Genomic DNA, 22,532 nt, shown 5'->3' with positions numbered 1-22,532 from the left:
CCCAATAGATATATCACAAACCAAATGTCATGAATGAAGTGGCCCCAAGTGCCAAGCAGATGACTAAAGTGATTCTTCAGTGATTTGAAAGCAATTTTCTTAAAAGAGCGATTGATTGTAGTTGAACATTATTTTCTAATTTCCAAAGTTATATAATTTTGCTCTTTTAAAGTAAAGAAGTCAGGTTACTCAACAGAAAGGAAAGCCACCTTTCTTCTTGTATATAAGACTAATCTACTAACGCACTAACACTAACAACCTTATCGCTTGGTCACTGGTGGGACCGCTCCTGCCTCCACGTGGCGGGGCTGGAAGCCTGGGAGAAGAAATCCACTCTCCCGGGACTAAAAGGAGCAACTATGGACAACACAAAACAGTCCTACTATGGATCTGTTGATCCAGATCAAGTAGACATGACGACCATGATAATTTGAATAATCCCAATGCTAAGAGACAAGAGAAAAAAAAAAAAAAAAGAAGGGACAGATTTTTCTGCTCCTCTCTTCTTAATATTGCATTCCTCCACAGACCAACCATTGAGTAAACTCTCCCCATTTTTGATTCAGAAATGTCTCGAAAATGTGGCTGGGCCTCCAAAAATGGAGGCCCAGCCGACTAAGATCTGGAGATCTATTAGTGGAGATGAGTGAACACAGATATGCTGAAAGATTCTTGAAAATATCTACCTTTGGTGGAATTCCCGCCTTGAACACCTCTAAAGGGGTAATATCTGAACGAGATCTTCTAAATGTATCAGAGGATGAACTTGTCTCTGAATTAAGCAACCAAAATGTAGTCCAGCCAAAAATAGTCATCAAAAAAGATGGAGAGCCTGCCCCTACACGAACAGTCATATTGACATTTAAGTCACCAAATCTCCCCACAACTATAAAAGCTAGATATCTCAGATGCCATCTTCGACCGTACATTCCGAACCCAGTCCGGTGCTTTAAGTGCCAAAAATTCGGTCATTCGCAAACTGTGTGCAGAGGTATAGTCACTTGTGCTTCTTGTGGTTCAAAAGAACACACACATATGGACTGTAATAATGACACCCAAAACTGTCCTAACTGCCATGGAAATCATTCTGCCTTCTCTAAGGACTGTATCCAATGGAAAAGAGAGAAGAACATTCAGAAATATAAAATAGAGAACAAAGTGCCATATCAAGAGGCAAAGAAACACTTTGTAATCCCTATTAAATCATCTATGTACGCCTCAGTTACTCAACAGCTATGCACAATATCAACTCAGACTGACTGCTCCGTCCCTCCAAATATCTCTATATCTGGTTGGGCGAAATCATTACTTACTTCATTAAAAGAACAATCTCCCTCAAAATATGCAATCCAAGAAGTAAATACACCAGTAACAATACCTCCAGATAAGAATCTCAATCAGCAACTGAAAGTACAAACTAAGAGCTCTGAAAGAACTGATACACACACATTCAGATCTGATACCATGGACACTGATGAAAAAGCGGATGAAGATGACACATTTCTTGAAATTCATCCAGAAGGTGACATTGACACACAGACCAGTCTTCTCAAAGAAGGAAAAAGGAAAAATAGACAGGCGTAAGCAAACTACCTCACGGAAGTTAGCAGACACTAGCTAAAACCAAACAATGGATGCAGTTATTCAATGCAATTGTCGTGGGCTCTGTGCTAACTTTGACGACTTTTACGATCTCCTATCTGAATACAAGCCTGTTGCAGTATGCATTCAAGAAACAAATCTCAAAAATGCAATATCTATGACAATTAAGCATTACAATATGTATAGAAAAGATAAAAACTCATCTAATTAGCTCATGGAGGAGTACCACTCATAGTGAACTCTTTGGTGCCCTCTAGACCTATTCACCTGCAAACATCTTTAGAGGCAATTGCTGTCCGTGTCACCTTCGGAATCACAATAACATTAGTTTCATTGTATCAATTACCAAATCATACATACACCTTTGCTGATTTAGATAACTTAGTAATGCAAATCCCGGCTCCCTTTTGTATTATTGGTGAGTGGCATGGCCATCACCTGCTATGGGGTTCTCAACGTCTTGACTCCAGAGGACAGATAATTGAAAAAATTTTAGAAAAACATAACCTGACTATTTTAAACACTGGTGCTCACACATACGTGCATTTACCATCTGGCTCAAGCTCTGCTATTGATCTTTCAGTATGCTCCCCAGTGATATTTCCTCTCATAGACTGGAAATATCACGTTACTAATAACCCTCTAATAACTCCAGAGGACAGATAATTGAAAAAATTTTAGAAAAACATAACCTGGCTATTTTAAACACTGGTGCTCACACATACGTGCATTTACCATCTGGCTCAAGCTCTGCTATTGATCTTTCAGTATGCTCCCCAGTGATATTTCCTCTCATAGACTGGAAATATCACGTTACTAATAACCCTCGCGGTAGCGATCACTTTCTTATCATCTGTACTTTCTGTATAAGTTCTACTCCTCAGAGTAACATTAGGACAACCTGGAAATTTGCTGAGGCTAACTGGATTAAATACCAAGAAATAGCTCACTTAGATACTCTAGTAGTAGCAGTAGTAGTAGTAGTGGCATGTGATGCAAGAAAGCAAATGTATGAGCTTATGCAGCATCAGCCAAAAAAAAAATCACAACATTCCCTCCAAATGCCTGTCCAGTTCCTCCTTAAATTTATTCAACCTATCAACTTCCACAATGGCAGATGGAAGTTTGTTCCAGCAATTAACCACCCGCTGGCTTAAAGGCAAATTTCCGCACATCTAATCTACATCTGTCTTTTCTTAATTTGAATTTATGCCCCCTTAGGTTCGTAATCTGAACAAGTGGAAGGATCCCATCAGAATTCAGCGTGCTCAACCCATTCAAGGCCTCTCTTCATAGCAACCCACACAATTGACTCTGCAGTAAGCTACATTACAGATAAAATAATGAAAGCATCCGAGACTGCTATACCAAAATCATCATCCAAAATCCGGCTTCATCTAAAAATGTGGTGGAACGAAGCATGCAACAGTGCTAAAAAAGAAAGGAACAAATATTGGAATATTTTTCGAAAACATCCTACCACAGCTAACCTCCTACAGTTTAAGAGAGTCAGAGCTAAAGCTCGTCATATAAGGCGAGAGAGTAAAACAGAAGCATGGGTGCATTATGCCTCCACCATAAACAAATCCACAGATACTTCTACAATATGGAAAAAAATCAAAAGAATTAACGGTAAATACTCGCAGACAAATTCTCCTATTCTACTTGTAAAAGGGAAGGAAATCTCTGAGCCTACAGAAATTGCCAATGCCTTAGGTACTTCATTTGAAATACTTTCAGCTGTTGCCACATATGAACTAGCATTTCAATTGTTAAAATCCCAGACAGAAAAATACAAACTAAATTTTAATACTGTCATCCTTCATTCTTATAATCTGCCTCTGATCATGAATGAATTGAGTAATGCACTTGCACGAGTGAAAATCAGTGCTCCAGGTCCCGACGGGATTTATTACACCATGATCTGTCATTTAAGTGAGGAATCATTAACTGTACTCTTACAACTGTATAACAGAATTTTCTTAGAGGAGTATTACCCCGCTAGCTGGTGCCATTCTTACGTGCTAGCATTCCCGAGACCAGGGAAAGACCACACAGATCCCAAAAATTACCGTTCTATTTCTCTAACCAGTTGTCTGGGAAAAACAGTGATAAAAATAATTAATGCCAGACTGACATGGTTTTTAGAGATTCAAAACATTCTAAGTCCAAGTCAGTATGTTTTCTGGAGAAAAAGATGTACACTTCATCTCATTATCAAGGCCGAAACAAATATCTGGAACGTGTTCCTGAGAAATGAACACCTAGTCATGGTATGTGTTGACATTGAAAAAGCCTTTGATACAACTTGGCGATATGAGATGTTGACATTGAAAAAGCCTTTGATACAACTTGGCGATATGAGATTCTTCAGGACTTGCATAAATTTGGACTTCGGGGTCATCTCCCAAAATTTATTAAGAATTTTCTAGGCAATAGATCTTTCAGGTCCGATTCCACTCTTCATTATCTCGAGCATATGTGCAAGAAGAGGGAGTTCCCCAAGGATCAGTGTTGAGCGCTGCACTCTTTGCCATTAGGATTGTTTCTATTACCAAGTGCATACCTAACACAGTTGACGCATACTTGTACGCCGAGGATCTTGCCATGTCATGTCATTCTCAAAATATGAAATTTATTGAAAGACAACTACAAGGCACCATTAACAAAATAATCTCTTGGGCCAAAAATAATGGATATTGGCTTTCTAAACAAAAAACGATTGCTGTGCACTTCTGTTGCAAACGTTCTTTACATCCGGATCCAGACCTTCAGTTGGATTCTCATTGTATTACTTTACAACCTAGTATTAGATTTCTTGGTTTACATACTTGATAAAAAATTAAACTTCCTAAAACATAAAACATATTCGTACAAGTTGTCTTAGAAAACTAAATCTTCTCAGAGTAATTTCTTCTATGTCATGGGGGAGCAGATCGTTATGTGCTGTTACATCTATACCGCTCACTGATCAGATCCCGGTTAGACTATGGGTCTCCTGCATATGATTCAGCCAGGCCAAGTGTATTGAAATGGCTCGATCCTGTACATCACAGTGCACTACGAGTTGCACTGGGAGCTTTTCGTACATCACCAATCTTAAGCCTCTATACCGAAGCCTATGAACCATCGTTACACCTTAGGCGAGAAACTCTACTACTAAATTATGCAGCCAAAATCAGCAGTCTCCCACATCATCCCATGTGGCAATGCCTCTTCATGCCAAAATGGAGAGAAACCTATCAAACTAAACGGCATTACAGGGATCCAGCAAAATATTAGCAAAACCATCTGGCATTAGGCTTCAAGCTTTGATCACAAGCTGGGGCCTGAAGTTTTCTAACAATCTCCAGGATAATAGCATGGAAACCCAGCCATGGCAATTGCCTCTAGTACATATTGATAGACGTTTTCTGCAATGGGGAAAGAATAACTTCCCCGATATCAACAGTAGACATATACATATGGCTCATTCCACCGAGTTTAGCAGCTTCATTCAACTATACACAGATGGATCCAAAACTGGTAATAAAGTTGGCACAGCTGTAGTACTACCAAATGCCACCATGTGCAGACAGCTCCCACCAGAATGCAGTAATTATACCTCAGAGTTATGTGGTATTCTACTAGCCCTAGAGAATATAAAAGAAGTCTTGTACGCTAAATCCATCATATATACGGACTCGTTAGGTGCTGTTAATGCTCTACTGTGTAAATCCTTCCCTAGTCATCCTCTGATACAGAAAATTTTAGCACAGTTATTAGCACTTCATGGACGTGAACAGCTCGTAATATTTTGCTGGATCCCTGGACACGGAATCCTATGAAATGAGCAGGCAGATTTAGCTGCTAAAATTGCTACAAATGTGATGCCATCTAATTCCAGGACTCCTTATAGTGATCATAAGTCCTTTATCAAACAGACATATAAAAAAGTATGGATACGCATATGGAAAGGTCAGACAAATAATAAAGAGGCGCCTTCGTAGCAAGGTGGGAAGGAGCAGCAGTGCGTAGCACACGCTTCTTGATTAAACCGGGGTTCGAGCCCGTCACCACCAAATACGGAGGATGCAGAAAGGTTAGAGAATGACCACTGCATAATCCCAGAGCAATATGGCCTTAGTTGCTAATGCTCCTAAAAAAAAAAAAAAAACAAATAATAAACTTTTTGAAATCAAGAGAGAACCTAAACAGTGGCAATCCAGCCTGAGACAAAACAGAAAGGAAGAAACTATTCTAGCCAGATTACGCATTGGTCATAATTTCCTCACTCATAGCTATCTACTAACGAACAGTGACCCTCCACAATGCAGTAATTGTTTATACCCAGTAACAGTAAAGCATATCATCATGGAATGCCCGCAATATCAAAAAGAACGGAAAACAGCTTTTTCCTCTAATTTTCATAATTACAGTCATATAACACTACAGTGTGTCCTAGGAGATCGAGAGAACATGGATGATATTTTTCTTTTTCTAAAATTTATTAATAAATATCACCTTATCTGAACCCCTATCTCCTGTAAGAAAAATGAAGGAAATATCAGACAGTAATTAGTGCATTATAGCCTAAGTTGCTGATGCACCAATAAATCCAACGAACAACAACAACAACATGAACGAAGTAAAAATAAAGGAGAGACACGGAAGAGTCAAAGCAAGAGCAAAAGAATAAAATCTCAGCATGAAGAAATAGACACGCCATTTTGAAACTCAAGAGACCTGCGCAGGGCTATTCCTCCTGGGAGAGTCCGAAGCAAGAATCCTGCGGCCAACCATCTCTGACTTGATACAAACGTGCTATACAAAGTTCCTGAAAATGATGAAAACTGGAATGACATCAGAACTAGAGTGCCATCTGGCTATCAAATCTCGCACCTGCGAGATTTCTTTAAAACCCTAATCCCTGATTGGGGGGAGACACACACGCTCCCTTCCCCCTTGCCAACCCTATTTCCTTCTGGTGAGGCATGGGCATGCCCCACTGAAAAACGGGGGGTCACCTTCCCTATCGACCCTCTGCTTCCTATTTCACCCCCCAGCCTTTTGTCTCCCCACCCAAATCTGTCATCTCACACAACGATTAGCCCTACATCAAAATTCTTGCCCAACCCAATTAGGCTTTATCAAGACCTTCAGCGTAAAACCCCAAACAGTGCTGCTAAAACAAAAACCCAAATTCGCAATAAAACATATTTTTCTAATTTTTATTTTATTTATTTTGGTCCTAGCCACTGAAATCCCAGGAAAGTAGGTGGCAGGACCTGCCAGAGTACTGTTTCAATCACTGGTAACACCCGACTGGCCTCCCCATGGCTGGTATTAGTAACGTCGGGCCCCTAGTGGGGCCCGACGGCTAACAGGCTGGATGAACAATGGGCACAACATACTACATATCCCACACACTTTTAAATCTCTGGCTTGACCAATACAGAGAACATACACAGAGATGGGAGAAATCCCAGGAACCGTTAGACCCTCAACATACTAAATACCAAATCTCTTCTAACAACGGTACAAAACACTACACTTATACAACATCCACACACTTTTAAATCTCTGGCCTTTACAGTGTTCTTTGTTTGTTTGGTTTTTAAGAGCATTAGCAACTAAGGTCATATTGCTCCGGGGATATGCGATGGTCATTCCCTGACCTTTCTGCATCCTCCGTATTTGCTGGTCACGGGCTCAAACCCCGGTCTAATCAAGAAGTGTGTGCTACGCACTGCTGCTCCTGCCCACCTGGCTACGGAGACTCTTCTTTACATTGTACTGTATCACTCGACAACATATACTACACAGAGATGGGGGGAGCCCCTGGTGCCATTTAACCCAAAAACACTTTACCCTTAATCTCTGCTTCTGCCTCTTATGCATGCTCCTTCCAGAATATCAAACCAATGCAGAACAGTATAAAACCAACTTCTTCGCTAACTGCTTTTTCCTACACAACCAACCCTTTATGTTAATAGAACTTAAAGAATCATTAAATAGCTCTTCCAACAATGCTGCAGGCCCAGATGAAGCGGATTTATGCACAGCACAGATACATATACAGAGAATTCTGCAAGTTACAACACATCTGATTTAATTGAGTTAACTTGTAGTTGGTTGCTGCAAAGAATTTTCTATTACATATGCCAATTACAAGATAATTCACAAGGCTTTTTTTACAACAATAAACTTTTTTATGAGTTTTGGTGATGAATATATATTATTATTTGGGTTTTGAATAATTTACCATGCCTAACTCAAATTGGCGGCAGAGACCAGTTTACCCAAATAAGCCCTGGCAGTCAAAGTATTAAATATAAAAGTGTTTTGCAATCCTGCTTTTCCATTTTGATCTGCTTGCATTGATAGAGATGCACGAAATGTGTTATGACCCTAATGAATTATCATAATTGTGGTCCTTTGACAAAGTTTGCCATGATGTTCCATTATACTTTATATAATGAATTCAACACATCAATATTGATGTGTTGAATTCATTAACACTGTTCTCAGGCCTTATATAAAAATAATTGTTCATTATTTGCTAAATAGTCACAAAAAATGTACAATAATATATAACTCATTGTCTAAATATTACTGCTGATAACTAGTATTTTTATATGTTATACTATGAATATAATCATTATCATATTGATTATGTATATTAGTTCACTGTTTAAATCGTTAACATGAATCACATGAACACTTCAGCTGAATACTGAGACAGGAAATAATTTCTGTGTGTGTATACACACAGAGTATTTCAATTTAAACACTCTAGGGTCTGTCTTACTTATTTTTAGGTTTTGGCTATTTGTCCTTTTTTGGGCTGAAATTTTTGCATTTGATCTTAAAATTGGACTAAATATTACTGTTTTATTTCTGTGATTTCTAAATTTAAATTTGTTGTAGTGAACAGATTTTTCTCAATGGGAAAATTATTTCCTCTCTTCAGTGTAGTCTAAAAAAAAATCATCTCTGTATGAAACTTTTTTTTTTTTTTTAATTCAAATAAATCAAACAATTATGTGATGTTTATTCTTAGATGCATTTAGCTGTGAACAGCTTGCAAAACCCCTCACAATATAACTTTTGAATTTGTTTTTATTTCTGTTCAAATAAAATTGGTAAATATTCATTAATTAAGTACAAAGATTACATTTCTAGAATATGGATAGGGAACAACTTTCCTATTGAGAGAAAAAGAAAAATTATGAGATTCTTTTTAGTTAAAATTTTTCCTTGATTAGGAAAATTTTTAATTTATAAATTGTAAAACATAAATGCAAACACTTAGTCCATTTTTAACACAAATTCAAAAATTTTAGTCTAAATGGATATGAAGGGTCTAGACCAGTGTTTCCCAACCTTTTTTTTACCATGCCCCACCTAAGTCTTTCTAAAATTCTGATGCCCCCCCCCCCCCCTATGTAATGTTGGGAAACACCGATATACATATTTTTTATATTCAAAAATTGGATTATTCCCTAAATGAAGCCTAATTACAACTTGTTCAGGACACAAGACTTAGGTTTTAGGAAGAAATCATTAGGAAATTATTAAGAAAAAAATAGTAAGTAAATTTTCAAAACATATAATAGACAACTAAAATTCAAGTACAAAATAATTTATATGAAAGATTTTTCTATAATATTTTAATTTTTAGTAATTATTATTTAATTGTTTAATAATTTCAACATTCCATGTGAAGTCACTTCTAGATGAGTGCACTAAATTTAGTGTTTATTTGTTGTTTGTTATTTGGTTTTTAGGAGCATTAGCAACTAAGGCCATATTGTTCCGGGATATGCGGGGGTCATTCCCTGACATTTCCGCATTCTCCGTATTTGGTGGTGACGGGCTCGAACCCCGGTATAATCAAGAAGCGTGTGCTACGCACTACTGCTCCTTTCCACCTGGCTACGGAGGCGCCCCTAAATTTAGTGAGACCCTTGTGCTTGATGCAGAGAGATTTTATATTGGGCTCCAATTTAGTCAGCTTCAGTCTCAAATCTCCCAGTTTTGTGATATCCAGTCGATTTCTTTTCTTTAGTAACAAATCATTTATGGCATTAAATCCACATTCAGCTAAATATGAAGATGGAAACGGTAATAATAGCTCTCTTGCAAAGTTGGTTGAATTTGGGTATTTAATTTCTGTTTCATCACAAAGCCATGCCATCGCTCCTTTTATATTGAATAAAGTTTTAACTGACTCATCATTTTGCATTTCTGACAGTTCTTCTTGGTACTGCATTGATACATCAAACAAATCTATTAACATTGGTTGCATCATCCAGGTTGGAAAATCAATTTGTTTTAAATCAGAAAACTTTCTTTTAAATCAGTGGACAGAATTTTCAGATGATCGACAATAACAAGTACAGCAGTATCAGTAACAAAAATTTTAACAAAAATTTTGTAACAAAATTTTTGTTACAAATATATTTTTGACATAATTCAATGAATGTAATGAAACCAAATATCTTCGCTTTTGCATTGACGAGAGTTTTATTTGTTCCTTGAAGTTGTTTATTTAATATATTTAGTTTTTCAAAGATATCGGCTAAATAACTCACAAATTCTTTACCATCGACCATTAACAGATGCTTCATTTCAGGTTTGTCACTTAAAAAGTCACTAATAGTATCAAATAGTTCCATAAATCTTTTCAAGCAGTTCCCTTTCAGTGTGAAGTAAAAGTCTCACATGGTCTGCATTTTGTTCTTCACAAAAAAGCTTGAAGAGACGCTCACATTTGGCATTAGCTTTAATAGCATTGACACACTTTATAACTGATTTAATACTTCATTAAGAACAGGCGAAATATTTTTAGCTACCAAGTTTTCCCTATGAATAACACAATGCACATGAAGCATTTCTGGATTCTCATCTTTCATCAATTTTAAGCAGCCATTTTTCTTGCCCATCATATTAGGAGCACCATCTGCAGCACAAGATGTTATATTTTTCATTGGTATATTATTGTCATCCAAGTAATTTTTTAGCTTATTATATATACCTTTGGAGGTAGTGGTGCTCTCTAATGATTTACAGAATAACATTTCTTCAGCAAAATTACCTTTATCAATATATCTTACATAAGTTATCAGTACGGCTTCACTGTCTCTCAAAGTTGATTCATCCATTTGCACTGAGAATTTTCTTGTTTTCAGCTTTCCAACAAGTTGTATTTCAATATCTTCACTCATTTCATCTATTCTTCTGCTAACAGTATTGTTATTGAGTGGCATAGCTTTCACGTCTTTGTCATCTTTTTCCAGAACTGTTTAAGAAATGCTGATATTGATGGTTTGATTAAATTCTCTCCTATAGTACGATTTTTCCCAGATTTAGCAATGAGTAAAGAAATTTCATAACTAGCTTCAAGAGTACGATTGATAGTTGCAGCATGAGCAATAAACAGAGACTTTCATGTTGCTCTTTTTTCATAATTCTTCTTTAAAGTTTGAAAGTAATTTAAATCTGAATTTACAAGGGCATTATGTTTCGCCTTGAAATGCGCCTCAAGACGACCTCGCTTCATTGATTCGTTGGTCAAGCATTGTTGGCATAAAAGACAAAAAGGTGACCTTTGATCGTGGATAGCGGGTATGAAACCAAATTTTAAGTATTCCTCTGAATACTGACGAACTTTTTTTTTACTTGCACTACTCATTTTACTGTGCAACTGAAAGAAATAAATATAAGATAAATCAAAAACTAAAAATAAACTATGCATTAAAGTTAATTTAATTTAATTTTAATATATCAAAATTAATTATTAGTACGCTTTTTGAATGAATAAATCACACGAATTACTGAATTCGGGCTATTAAATCTGTGGTCTCTGTGAACAAGCAGATAAGTCTAATTTGTCAAAAATGAGATAAGTGCACTATAATAAAGTATTTATTATTTACTATTATGTGACACGCAGCTATCTTCGTTATTGTAGTTTTAGCGTGAGTAATAAATATTTGTATATTCGAATATATGCGTGTTTATATGAGAGTGTGAAGTTTATTTTTCCTCTCCTGCAAATTCGAGTTTTTGGACTTATTTGCTTATTTACTGAGACCACAGAAATACATATATGACAAATACATACCATTGTATATCACGGTTCTTCATTAATAATAATTCTGTGCGTGGACAAAGTAATTTTTATTTTAATCTGAGATCGTCAAACCTATCCAAATGTACAGTCACGATGCCCAAACGAGCGTTTGTATGAAAGGAATTACCTATTTCATATAACATGCTGAGTTTGCGGTAGGCTACAGTAGACAACCACTTTGCTTGCACATTGCATATGCCATAAGCAATCGTCCAATACAGTATGTACTATTCCTTCACTAGGCATAGTAAGCAATACTCTCCGAGCAAACTGTAGTTGATATTACTCCAAACTTTCAAGTGCAGCTCTATAGAAAGTACAACATTTAACGAATGCTTATTTAAAATTGAGATACCAACAATTCTTCTTTTGTACAAGTTAAATCATAGTAGGCGGTTGTTTTAAACTCTAGACGAGCAATTTTTGAATTGCCCCCCTGAACAATCAAATTGCCCCCATGTGGGGCGTGGGACCCACGTTGGGAAACACTGGTCTAGACAAAGTTTAAACCTGAAAATAAGTGGGATAGAGTCTAGTGCCTTTTAATTAAAACACCATGTGTGCTTGAGTGTGCCTGATATTTAGATGGCAGTCTTCCAGCGCCATATAATGATGATACCATAAAGAATTTAAAAAATTATCCAATTAGATTTTTGTGTTGTGTTTTTTATTTTTGATTTTGTCATGCCTGAGGTACCACATAACTCTTTTTGCATGTATTAAAAGCTGTTCTTATGATTGAAGAGTTAAATGTATGATACTAAAGGTGTCTGATTATTAAGAGTATTAATTCATACTTTATTAAAATAAATATTTCAGCTCAATTTAATGATTTGTATTGAAAAAAAAAAAAAAAATTGTTTTTAAGGGCCTTTTACCTGTCAGGAAATGACAGATTGGTTTAAGTCTGGATATTTCACTATGGGTCTGCTTGTTCGAAGAGGATGTGATGAGCGCTTTGTCCAGTTAGGTAAGTATTTTATTATTATTATTTATTAAAACTCAGAACTTCTGCTCAAAATCCTTAGAGGTTATCATATATAACATTGGCATTTCTGTTATGTTTATTACATACATTTTAACATTTATAAAAGTATTTTATAAAGGGGGTGGATGTAACCTAAAAATATGTTATGTGCATATTATTTTTTGAAAAAGGGAAAACAGTGAAAGTTTAGTTTTTCCTATGGGGTTGGCCTTCTCTGAGTGGAAAATTACTGTGTTTATTTGATGCTCCTTTCACCAGTACTGCTTATCAGTGAAAGCAACATCTTGTTGCTTTTACTGATCTTGTTGTTTCAAGTAGTTGAGAAGAAACTCACATTAAAGAAATTCGGATTAACTGGGGTTGTTGTTGTCCCAACTAGTCCAGAAATTAGTAATCCATTTCTGGACAATCGAGTTTACTGTATTTGCCAATGAAGTATCTGAAGATATCCAAGTTTGTTGATGATTCAGAAGTTGAAGAGATGGTAAATCAGAGTAATTTTTAAGGTGATCTGCTTTTAACAAGTCCAAGAGAAATTATTCAGTTAGTCTGAAAAATATATTTTTGCTTACATTCTGGCACAACCACCAGGTCAGTGGAATTTACAATAAATTATCAATACAAACATTAATCATATTTACAGTCATGGGCTTGAATCCCAGTGCAGGAGCTTGTGCTACTGCACTGTCGCTCCAGACTACTCAGCTGTGTCAGGCCTAATGACAATTGTATATATGCTAACTATTCTAATTTAGTCAGAAGTTTTCAAAATTTTCCAGTAATTGAGGTGTTTCTTCTACTTTTTCAGTAACTTCAGTTTTATTCTGGTTTATAGTCAAGTTTATTATATTTCAAATATGCAGGTATACACACACATATATATATATATATATTTTTTATTTACCAAATTTTATCTGTTTTATCATCCAGTGTCTATAATATGCACTTAAAAGCCGGAGGTGCCTCCTTAGCCAGGTGGGCAGAAGCAGCAGTGCATAGCACACACTTCTTGATTAGACCGGGGTTCGAGCCCATGACCACCAAATACGGAGGATGTGGAAAGGTCAGGGAATGACCACCGCATATCACTGGAGCAATATGGCCTTAGTTGCTAATGCTGCTTAAAACCAAATAACAAACAACAAACAACAATCGTGAACAGTATTTGCCTCCTAGGGCTAATTTTTGATAAGAAGTTAAACTTCCAGGAGCACATAAAATATCTAAGAACCACTTGTTCTTAGATATTTGATCATCTCCAGTACATCTTGGGGTGCAGATTGCTATACTTATATAAGTCCCTAATTAGATCTCGGCTAGAGTACGGAGCACCTGTTTATGACTCAGCTAGGGAGAGCACCTTAGCCCATCTTGCGCCTATACAACGCTCTTCTCTTAGGATATTCCTAAGTGCATACTGAACATCTCCAGTTCAAAGTCTTTACTTTGAGGCTCACGAACCTTCACTTAGCATCAGAAGGAAGATGTTGCTGATGAATTATTCAGCTAAAATTGAAAGCCTACCTACTCATGCTGTTTGACCACTACTGCGTGAGTCTCAGTGGAAAATCCATTATGCAAATAAATCCAGAACAATTTGGCCTACTGGTATCAGACTGCAGAATCTAAGAGAAAGCTGGAACATTCGACTTGATAATATCCTCAGAGAATCAAAAGATCCAGATCCCCCGTGCACTTCCTTCACACTTTCTTGTGATGAATACTTCGAGCAATGGGGAAAAGGTTCTATAGCAAATATTAACATTCAACAACTACATTTTGCTCACACACAAAAGTACCCCCATTTTACCCAGATCTATAGTGATTGTTCAAAGTCTGAGAATCTAGTGGATGCAGCTGCAGTCTTCCTGAGTACAACTGTCTCAGTGTGACTCCAGCCGAATGCAGCAGTTAGACTGCTGAGCTTCATGTCATTAAGCTTGCTTTGAAAAACATCTCACTGCTGTCAATAAATAAAGGCATAATATATACTGATTCACAGAGTTCTCTTTTAGCTTTGAAAAGCACTTCCTCACCTAACGATCTTTTATTAAAGGTCATAAGCTGATGTGTCTACATGAGCATCTGCAAAATATTATCTTCTCTTGGCTCCCTGGTCACAGTGGTATTCCAGGAAATGAATATGCTGATGATGCTGCGAAGCAACCTTCCAACATAGCCGTAACAAATGATCTTGTCCCATATCCTGATTATAAACACAATATATGGAGAATATCTATGGAATAATGGACACTTCTGTGGAAAATGCAAACAAATAACAAGCTATTCCAAAGAAAACCTGAACCACAATTATGGACTTCTAGCCTTCTTAAAAATAGAAAAGTAATCATAGCCAGAACTTGAATAGGTAATACTCACCTCACACATCTCTACTTGCTTACAGGAAATGATACTCCTCAGTGTGTGCACTGTTTGCAACCACTTACAATAAAACATATACTCCTTGAATGTAGCTTGTTCAACAATGCCCGAAGAACTTCTTTTAGTTTGATTTCAGATCTACAAAACCTCTGTCTCTCTCAATAGCATCATAAGTAAAGAAGCAAATCTCACGGAATTCTTTCTCTATTTAAAACAAATTCAAATGTATGAATGTTTCTAACTGCTGCTCAAGCAGTTTTATATGTAAAGCCATGATTTGGGAGGCGTAATATGGCCTATGTAGCATTTGCATCAGAAAACATCACAACACCAACTGCACTACTGTGAAACATTAAAAACAATTTGCATTTCATGGTTTATTGGGCTTTTCTGTTAGTGCAATCTAATTATAAACAGGTAGTAAACTATGTTACTTCATTTACGTTACAGCTGGAATTGTGTGGGTTTTTATGTTATTATGGGGAAATGTGTTTCCCCTTCCATGAAATGTTCAATCATGTAAAAAAACCATGTGGTGCAGGTATGTGGATGATATTTTCACTGTCATCCCCCGAGGTTAAGATGCGCTGATGTTAGAGTACCTTGATTCCCTATCGCCCTTTATCTAGTTCACTTTGGAATTGGAAGCAAACGGGACACTTCCTTTCCTAGATGGTGAGGCCAGTGGGCTCTTGTCTGGAAACCTCAGTAAACCAGAAACAATGTGCTGCAGGCAATTCACAGGTCAGCCCATGCCCCCTGTCATCTAAACAGCATTGTATGTGCTCTACTCTCTCGAGCTTGGAGCCATTCCAGCTCAGAGGAAGCAAGCTGCACTGAAGTTTCTAGAGTAAAAGCTGACCTCATCAGCTGTGGATACCCAGCCCGTGTGTTAGATAGGTGCTTACTACAAGCACAAGAGTTCGCAACTGATATGAGGCCCTCGTGACAGTGACCCTACTCCTTATTTTCCATGTTACCCGGGTGTCTCAGACCAGATTTCTAAGATCCTGCTTGAGTACCTCATGAAATTCATACAACTTCCTAGTAAGAATCTACGATCTCTGGTCTCAAGATTAAAAACGTTCGTTGCCCCTCTCTGGTGCAGCGGTGCAAAGTGCCATGATTATGGCAGCTGCAATGTAGGGGAAAGCTCCAGACGTAGGTTCTTAATTATGCATTCTACCAATGAAACACCGATTGGTAAAATGTCGCCCTTTTTCATTCAAAAAGGGTTAGATGAGTTAGCAGGTTCACCCAAATCAGTTAAGAGGCTCCGTTTTGGAGACCTTTTAATTGAAACTAAAAATGACAGGCAATCTGAACATCTACTTCGAACAACATCAATCGGAGGAATACCTATAACAGTGACACCACACAGAACGCTCAATTCATCGAGAGGTGTCATTTCGGAGTGGGACCTCCTCGACGTAACCGAGGAGGAAATCTGCTCTGAATTAAAACCACAGGGAGTTATTGCCGTCAAGAGAATTACTGTGCGAAGGGATGGAAAACTTGTTAAAACCAGGAGCGTTATCCTGACTTTTAACTCTCCTGAACCTCCTGATGAGATTAAAACTGGATACATCAATTGTTCAGTGCGTCCATACGTTCCGAACCCTTTACGGTGTTTTAAATGCCAGAAGTATGGACACTCTCAAATGGCCTGCCGTGGAGTCCTTGCATGCGCATGATGTGGTGCAAAGGACCATGAAACAACAGCATGTTCAGCCGCAAAACCCACCTGTATTAACTGTGAAGGCGAACACCCGGCCTACTCACGAGCATGCCAGAGGTGGAAAGAAGAAAAAGAAATTCAATGGCTGAAGGCAGAGCTAAATATATCATACCAGGAGGCAAGGAAATCGGTGAAACCCCTGAATACCAACAAACCTACCTACGCCCAGAAGGTAGCAGGGAGATGTTCCGTCGGAACTCAGACGGACATGACCATTCCTCCAAAGGAGTCTTTCACTCCCATTGCGCGTTACCTCTTAAGTTCTCAAAAACTGCACAGAAAAACCAATCAGCTGCCACTCCTATATCAGTACCTCCTAGTGCTCCACCACTACCAAAACAAAGTGGTAAACAAAAGCTAAAAAGTTCGGAAGAGCAACCCGTAACACCAGAAACAATGGATGTAGAGACTAAGGAGGTACCGGATGAATTAGTCTTGGAACTCTTTGCGGAGGAAGAAATGGACACGGGACAGCGTCCAGTCTTCCCCAAAAAAGATAAATCCAAGACTGACAAAAGTAAGCCCTCAGCACCTCAGAAGCCGCCTGACGGACCCACCAAACCAAAATAATGGCTAAATTCCTACAATGAAATTGTCGTGGATTCTGGCGAAATATTGATGACATCAAGGCCCTCCTACAAAAGCACGAGCCAGTTTGCTTTTGCTTGCAGGAGACATATCTAAAGGCAAATGATGATCCCACCAGGCACAACATCACAATTTTTCGAAAGGACAGAATTGCTGATGGTCCCGCTCATGGGGGAGTGGCTATCCTTGTGGGTAACCAGACCCCAGTGCAGCCCTTGCTAATTACAACTAGCATAGAAGCTGTTGCAATTCGCCTTACGGTGGGATTTTTATTAACGGTCTGCTCTATCTATTTGCCACCTGGGACTGACATCTCCCAGGAAGACCTTGATGATCTTCTAACGCAGTTGCCTCCCCCTTTCTTACTTCTCGGGGATTTTAAAGGACATACCACCCTGTGGGGTAGTGCTAACATCAATGGAAGGGGACGAATCATAGAGCATATGCTAAATGACAATGACCTTTCCCTTCTAAATACTGGAACAAACACCTTCTTCCACATGCCTACCTGTACTTTTTCTGCCATTGATCTCTCTATCTGCTCCCCTTCTCTACTCCCTTCACTCACTTGGGAAGTGGAGGAGAATCCATACGGAAGTGATCACTTCCCTGTAATAACCTCGTTATACAGTGGGAGACCATGTCTTCCGTTCAGGTTACCACGGTGGAAGATTGATCAGGCTGACTGGACTGCCTTCCAATATCAGGCAAATTTTGATCTTAGCACAGTCAGTCAAGAGCCTATCAATGATGCAGTTACGTACATCACAGAAATTATTGTCCAAGCAGCTGCGAATGCTGTTCCAAAAACATCTGCCCGGTTTCCACCATTTCCCAAACCTTGGTGGAATTCACAATGCACAGCAGCAAAAAAAAGGCTCAAAACAAAGCGTGGGGGATATTCCGCCGATATCCTACCACGACCAACCTTATAGCCTTTAAACGTGCACGAGCCAAAGCACGATATATCTGCCGTCAGAGTCAAAAGGAATCGTGGATCCATTTTACATCATCTATTAACCAGTCTACCAACTCTAAGGTAGTCTGGGATAAAATCCGGAAAATGAAGGGAAAATATACATCCCACCCTTCTTCAATCCTAGATTATAATGGATGTGCTATTGCAGATCCAACTGCAATAGCCAATTCTCTTGGGGAAACATTCTCTAATATCTCTGCAACATCTTCGTATTCCCCAGAGTTCCTGGTCCTGAAATATAAAATCGAAAAACAGGCACTTAACTTTAAATCTAAGAGCATTTATCCCTACAACGGGGATTTCACTATTCAGGAACTGAAAAGAGCCCTCGCTGTTTCCAAAGCAAGTGCCGTTGGACCAGATGGCATCCATTATGAAATGATTAAACATCTTTCATCAAAATCTATGGATTGTCTGCTCCTTCTGTATAACAGAATCTTTACTGAAGGGCAGTTTCCGGACTCCTGGTGAAAGGCAATTGTTCTTGCCTTTCCTAAGCCAGGAAAGGATCCAAAAGTCACCACCAATTATCGTCCTATTGCTCTGACTAGCTGTCTGCGCAAAATCCTGGAGAGAATGGTTAATTCTCGTTTAATATGGTATCTCAAATCAAATGACCTTCTCTCCAACATCCAGTGCGGCTTCCGAAGGAACCGGTCCACTCTGGACCATCTTATTAGATTGGAAGCATCCATCCGGGATACTTTCCTAAAACGCGAACACTTGGTGCCGGTGTTCTTTGACATGGAGATTTGGCATTTTAAAAGATTTACATAGCCTAGGCCTTAGAGGGCATCTCCCCTTTTTTATTCAAATCTTTTTAGCCAATTGATCGTTCCAAGTTCGTGTAGGATCCTCCCTCTCTCGCTCCTTTAGCCAAGAGGAGGGAGTACCACAAGGATCAGTATTAAGTGTCACGCTTTTTGCCATCAAAATAAATTCCATCACAGAACAACTTCCTCCACCTGTAAACAGTGCCCTCTATGTTGATGACTTTAGCATTTTTTGTCAGTCGTACAACATGAGGGTTATTGAAAGACAACTGCAGAAAGCCATTGATAGTCTGAATTCCTGGGCACTTGCTAATGGCTTCAGGTTCTCGCCGGAGAAGACCGTTTGTGTACACTTTTGTCGCAAGCGTAATCTTCATCTTGAACCTGAATTAAGGCTCGGACAAAATGCTATTCCAGTAGCGGCGAACACAAAATTCTTGGGACTCATATTCGATAAAAAACTGACCTTATCGGATCATATTCATCAACTCCGCACAAAGTGCACACGTGGGCTTAATATTCTCCGCTCACTCTCCTCTACATCTTGGGGAGCAGACCGATGTACCCTTCTTCGGCTTTACCGTGCACTTGTGCGATCCAAACTAGATTATGGGTCCCAGGTATATTCCTCAGCCAGAGACAGTGTCCTGCGGTGGCTGGACCCCGTCCATCATCAGGCCCTACGTATTGCTACTGGAGCATATCGCACATCTCCTGTCCAGAGCTTATACGTCGAAACAAACGAACCACCGTTATCGCTTCGACGTAAGCAGTTGTCTTTAAAGTACGCTTTAAAACTGAAATCCCTGCCAGACCATCCTACGTGGCCCTTCGTTTTTGAACCACGATGGGAAAATTTATATAATACCCGTAAGACTGCCAATCGTCCTTTTGGTATTCATCTCCAAGAGCTACTCTCTCAAAGAACTTAATATCAAGGTAGACAAGGTTGCCCAAACACCAAAGCAACCCTTTCCACCCTGGCATGCTCATGTCTCGGCATGTGACTTATCCCTTAGAAATTGTGCAAAGTTGGACAATCCATCATCAGTCTACCTGCAGCTTTATTCAGCACACCGACCAGGTGGGAAGGAGCAACAGTGCGCAGCACACGCTTCTTGATTAGACCGGGGTTCGAGCCCGTCACCACCAAATACGGGGGATGCGGGAAGGTCAGGGAATGACCACCGCATATCCCGGAGCAATATGGCCTTAGTTGCTAATGCTTCTAAAAAAAACCAAATAACAACAACAAAATAACAAAAATTCAGCACACCGAGCTGAACATTCTGACTTCGCGCCAGTTTACACAGACAGTTCGAAGTTGGAGTCATATATGGTATCTGCTGCTCTCTTTACAGACAGCAGATTCCCTCTGAATGCAGCATATTTACTGCAGAGCTGCACGCTATTGAGTTAGCTTTGGATCACATCAGTAAATGCCAATACCAACGGTTCATTTTATATTCCGACTCTCTCAGCATGTTACAGGCTTTAATAACTGTGAGATATAATTCTCATCCAGTTCTGTCTAGCGTTCAGCAGAAGATTCACTTTCTCCATGAACATGAATATGATATCCTCTTCTGCTGGATTCCCAGCCACATTGGGATTATGGGAAATGATTTGGCTGACACCGCAGCCAGATCAGCAATTCTCAATAATAATCGCTGCCTGTCAGTCCCCTATACAGACTACAGGCAAATAATACACGAGAAAATACATTCCCAATGGCAGGATTCGTGGAATAGACAGACTGCGAATAAATTATATCAAATAAAGCCTGTAATTGAACCGTGGCAGTCTAGTCTGCGCAGGAATCGTAAGGAGGAAGTTTTTCTTGCCCGGACCCGCATAGGACATAGTCATTTGACACATTCTTTTTTGCTGAGGGCTGATGACCATCCTATGTGTGAGTCTTGTGGCACAATTTTATCAATTAGACACATTTTAATTGACTGTCCAGATTTTAGCAATATCCGTTTTACCCGCTTTTAACCATCTGACTGAGCCTTATACACTCAGTCAGATTTTATCTGACAATGACCATGTGTCTGCTGTTTTTAGCTATTTTAAATCAATAAAGGTTTTTACTTGTATTTAAAATTTATTAGTTGATGTAATTTCTTTATTGATTTATCATTTTTACATTTTATACCATTGTTATTTTATACCTTGACTTGGTGACCTTAATAATTAGGTCAGTAAAATTAAAAATTTTAAATATCTAGTTTTGGCGCATTATAGCCTTAGTTGCTAATGCGCCAATAAAAATCTAACAAACAAACAAACAAACCCCAGGCATGATATTACGGTGATCGACCAATCTCGACACTACCATCACCTATGGTTAGAGTTCCTAAATATATCCAACTGTCACAAAGTTTTAAATCATAGTAGATGTACAAGACAACACCCAATTTTGGAGTGAATAGTTTTGAAACATGACAAACGCTGGCAGCAATCTCATATGCGTGCCCGCACACTAACAACAATCACCTGGTCTGGCCTAGTGAATGACACTAGCTCATGTACATGCTCATGTATGTGGTATTGCAGTTATTTGATCACACATTGCATATTTAGTCTAATTTATTCCATTCCTAACGTTTTATGTTATGTTTGCATTTCTGTATGTATTGTATCTTTCTTGCTGAGGTAGGGGTTCGTTACCCCAAAAGCTACTTGTCGTATTAAAACTTATTAAATTTATTTTAGTTACTGCTTGCACTGCCTCTACTGTATCCTCTTGTTCTAAACATAAATATTTTTTCGAATATTCTCTTCATTCCTAATTTTTTAAGCTCTGTAAACTTGTCTCACTTGCGCAATTTTTTTGTTCTGTGTTCATCATTATTTATTGCTTATCTTTTATACTGTTTTAAATTTTACAATATAAAAAAAAAAAAAAAAAGAATGTCAGTGAAGAAATATCAACAAAGCAAAACATATCTTGTCAAAGTAAAGTTGATATTTATTTATTAGAAATTTAAGATATTTAAACCTCTGTTAGCAATTTTATTGTGTTTCTAACTTTTTTTAGTGTTTTACTTACCAGACTGAACATTTTTGTTGAGTGCTCTGCCCCTATTACTATTTTCCCAATAAGCCCTGTTGAGACCCCTGTATTTGGAATCCTGAAATCTAGAAAGACCTAAAATCTGCGTCATGAAATGTAATGCTTGTCTGATGTTTGCAGATCTTCTGGAACAGGATATATAGCCAGAAGGGGGGGGATGTCTTTGTGTGTAGAGTCTGAGGATATTAGGCATCAAATCAGTGTTCTTATGGGCCTTTATGAGCTTGAATAAGAGGGTAGATGCCCTTGAAAGATTTAAATTGGTGACTCATCATGCTCTCAGCTG

General features: G+C 38.4%; 1 protein-coding gene across 9 annotated transcripts in view; it reads left to right on the top strand.

Moving 5' to 3' along the window:
* The window catches only part of Gyf (GIGYF family protein Gyf), a 915,224-nt gene that overhangs the window by 373,605 nt on the left and 519,087 nt on the right, over nt 1–22,532 (top strand). For all 9 annotated transcript variants that reach the window (XM_090381591.1, XM_090381590.1, XM_090381592.1 and 6 more), the window contains one exon: nt 12,588–12,689. In XM_090381591.1, coding sequence (XP_090237717.1) covers nt 12,588–12,689 — 102 coding nt within the window. The remainder of the gene's footprint in view (nt 1–12,587; nt 12,690–22,532) is intronic.

The sequence above is a fragment of the Mastigoproctus giganteus genome, chromosome 9, assembly GCF_048544385.1.
Source record: "Mastigoproctus giganteus isolate SK-2022 chromosome 9, ASM4854438v1, whole genome shotgun sequence".
NCBI lineage: Eukaryota > Metazoa > Arthropoda > Arachnida > Uropygi > Thelyphonidae > Mastigoproctus > Mastigoproctus giganteus.
This window is presented reverse-complemented; position numbering and strand designations above follow the sequence as displayed.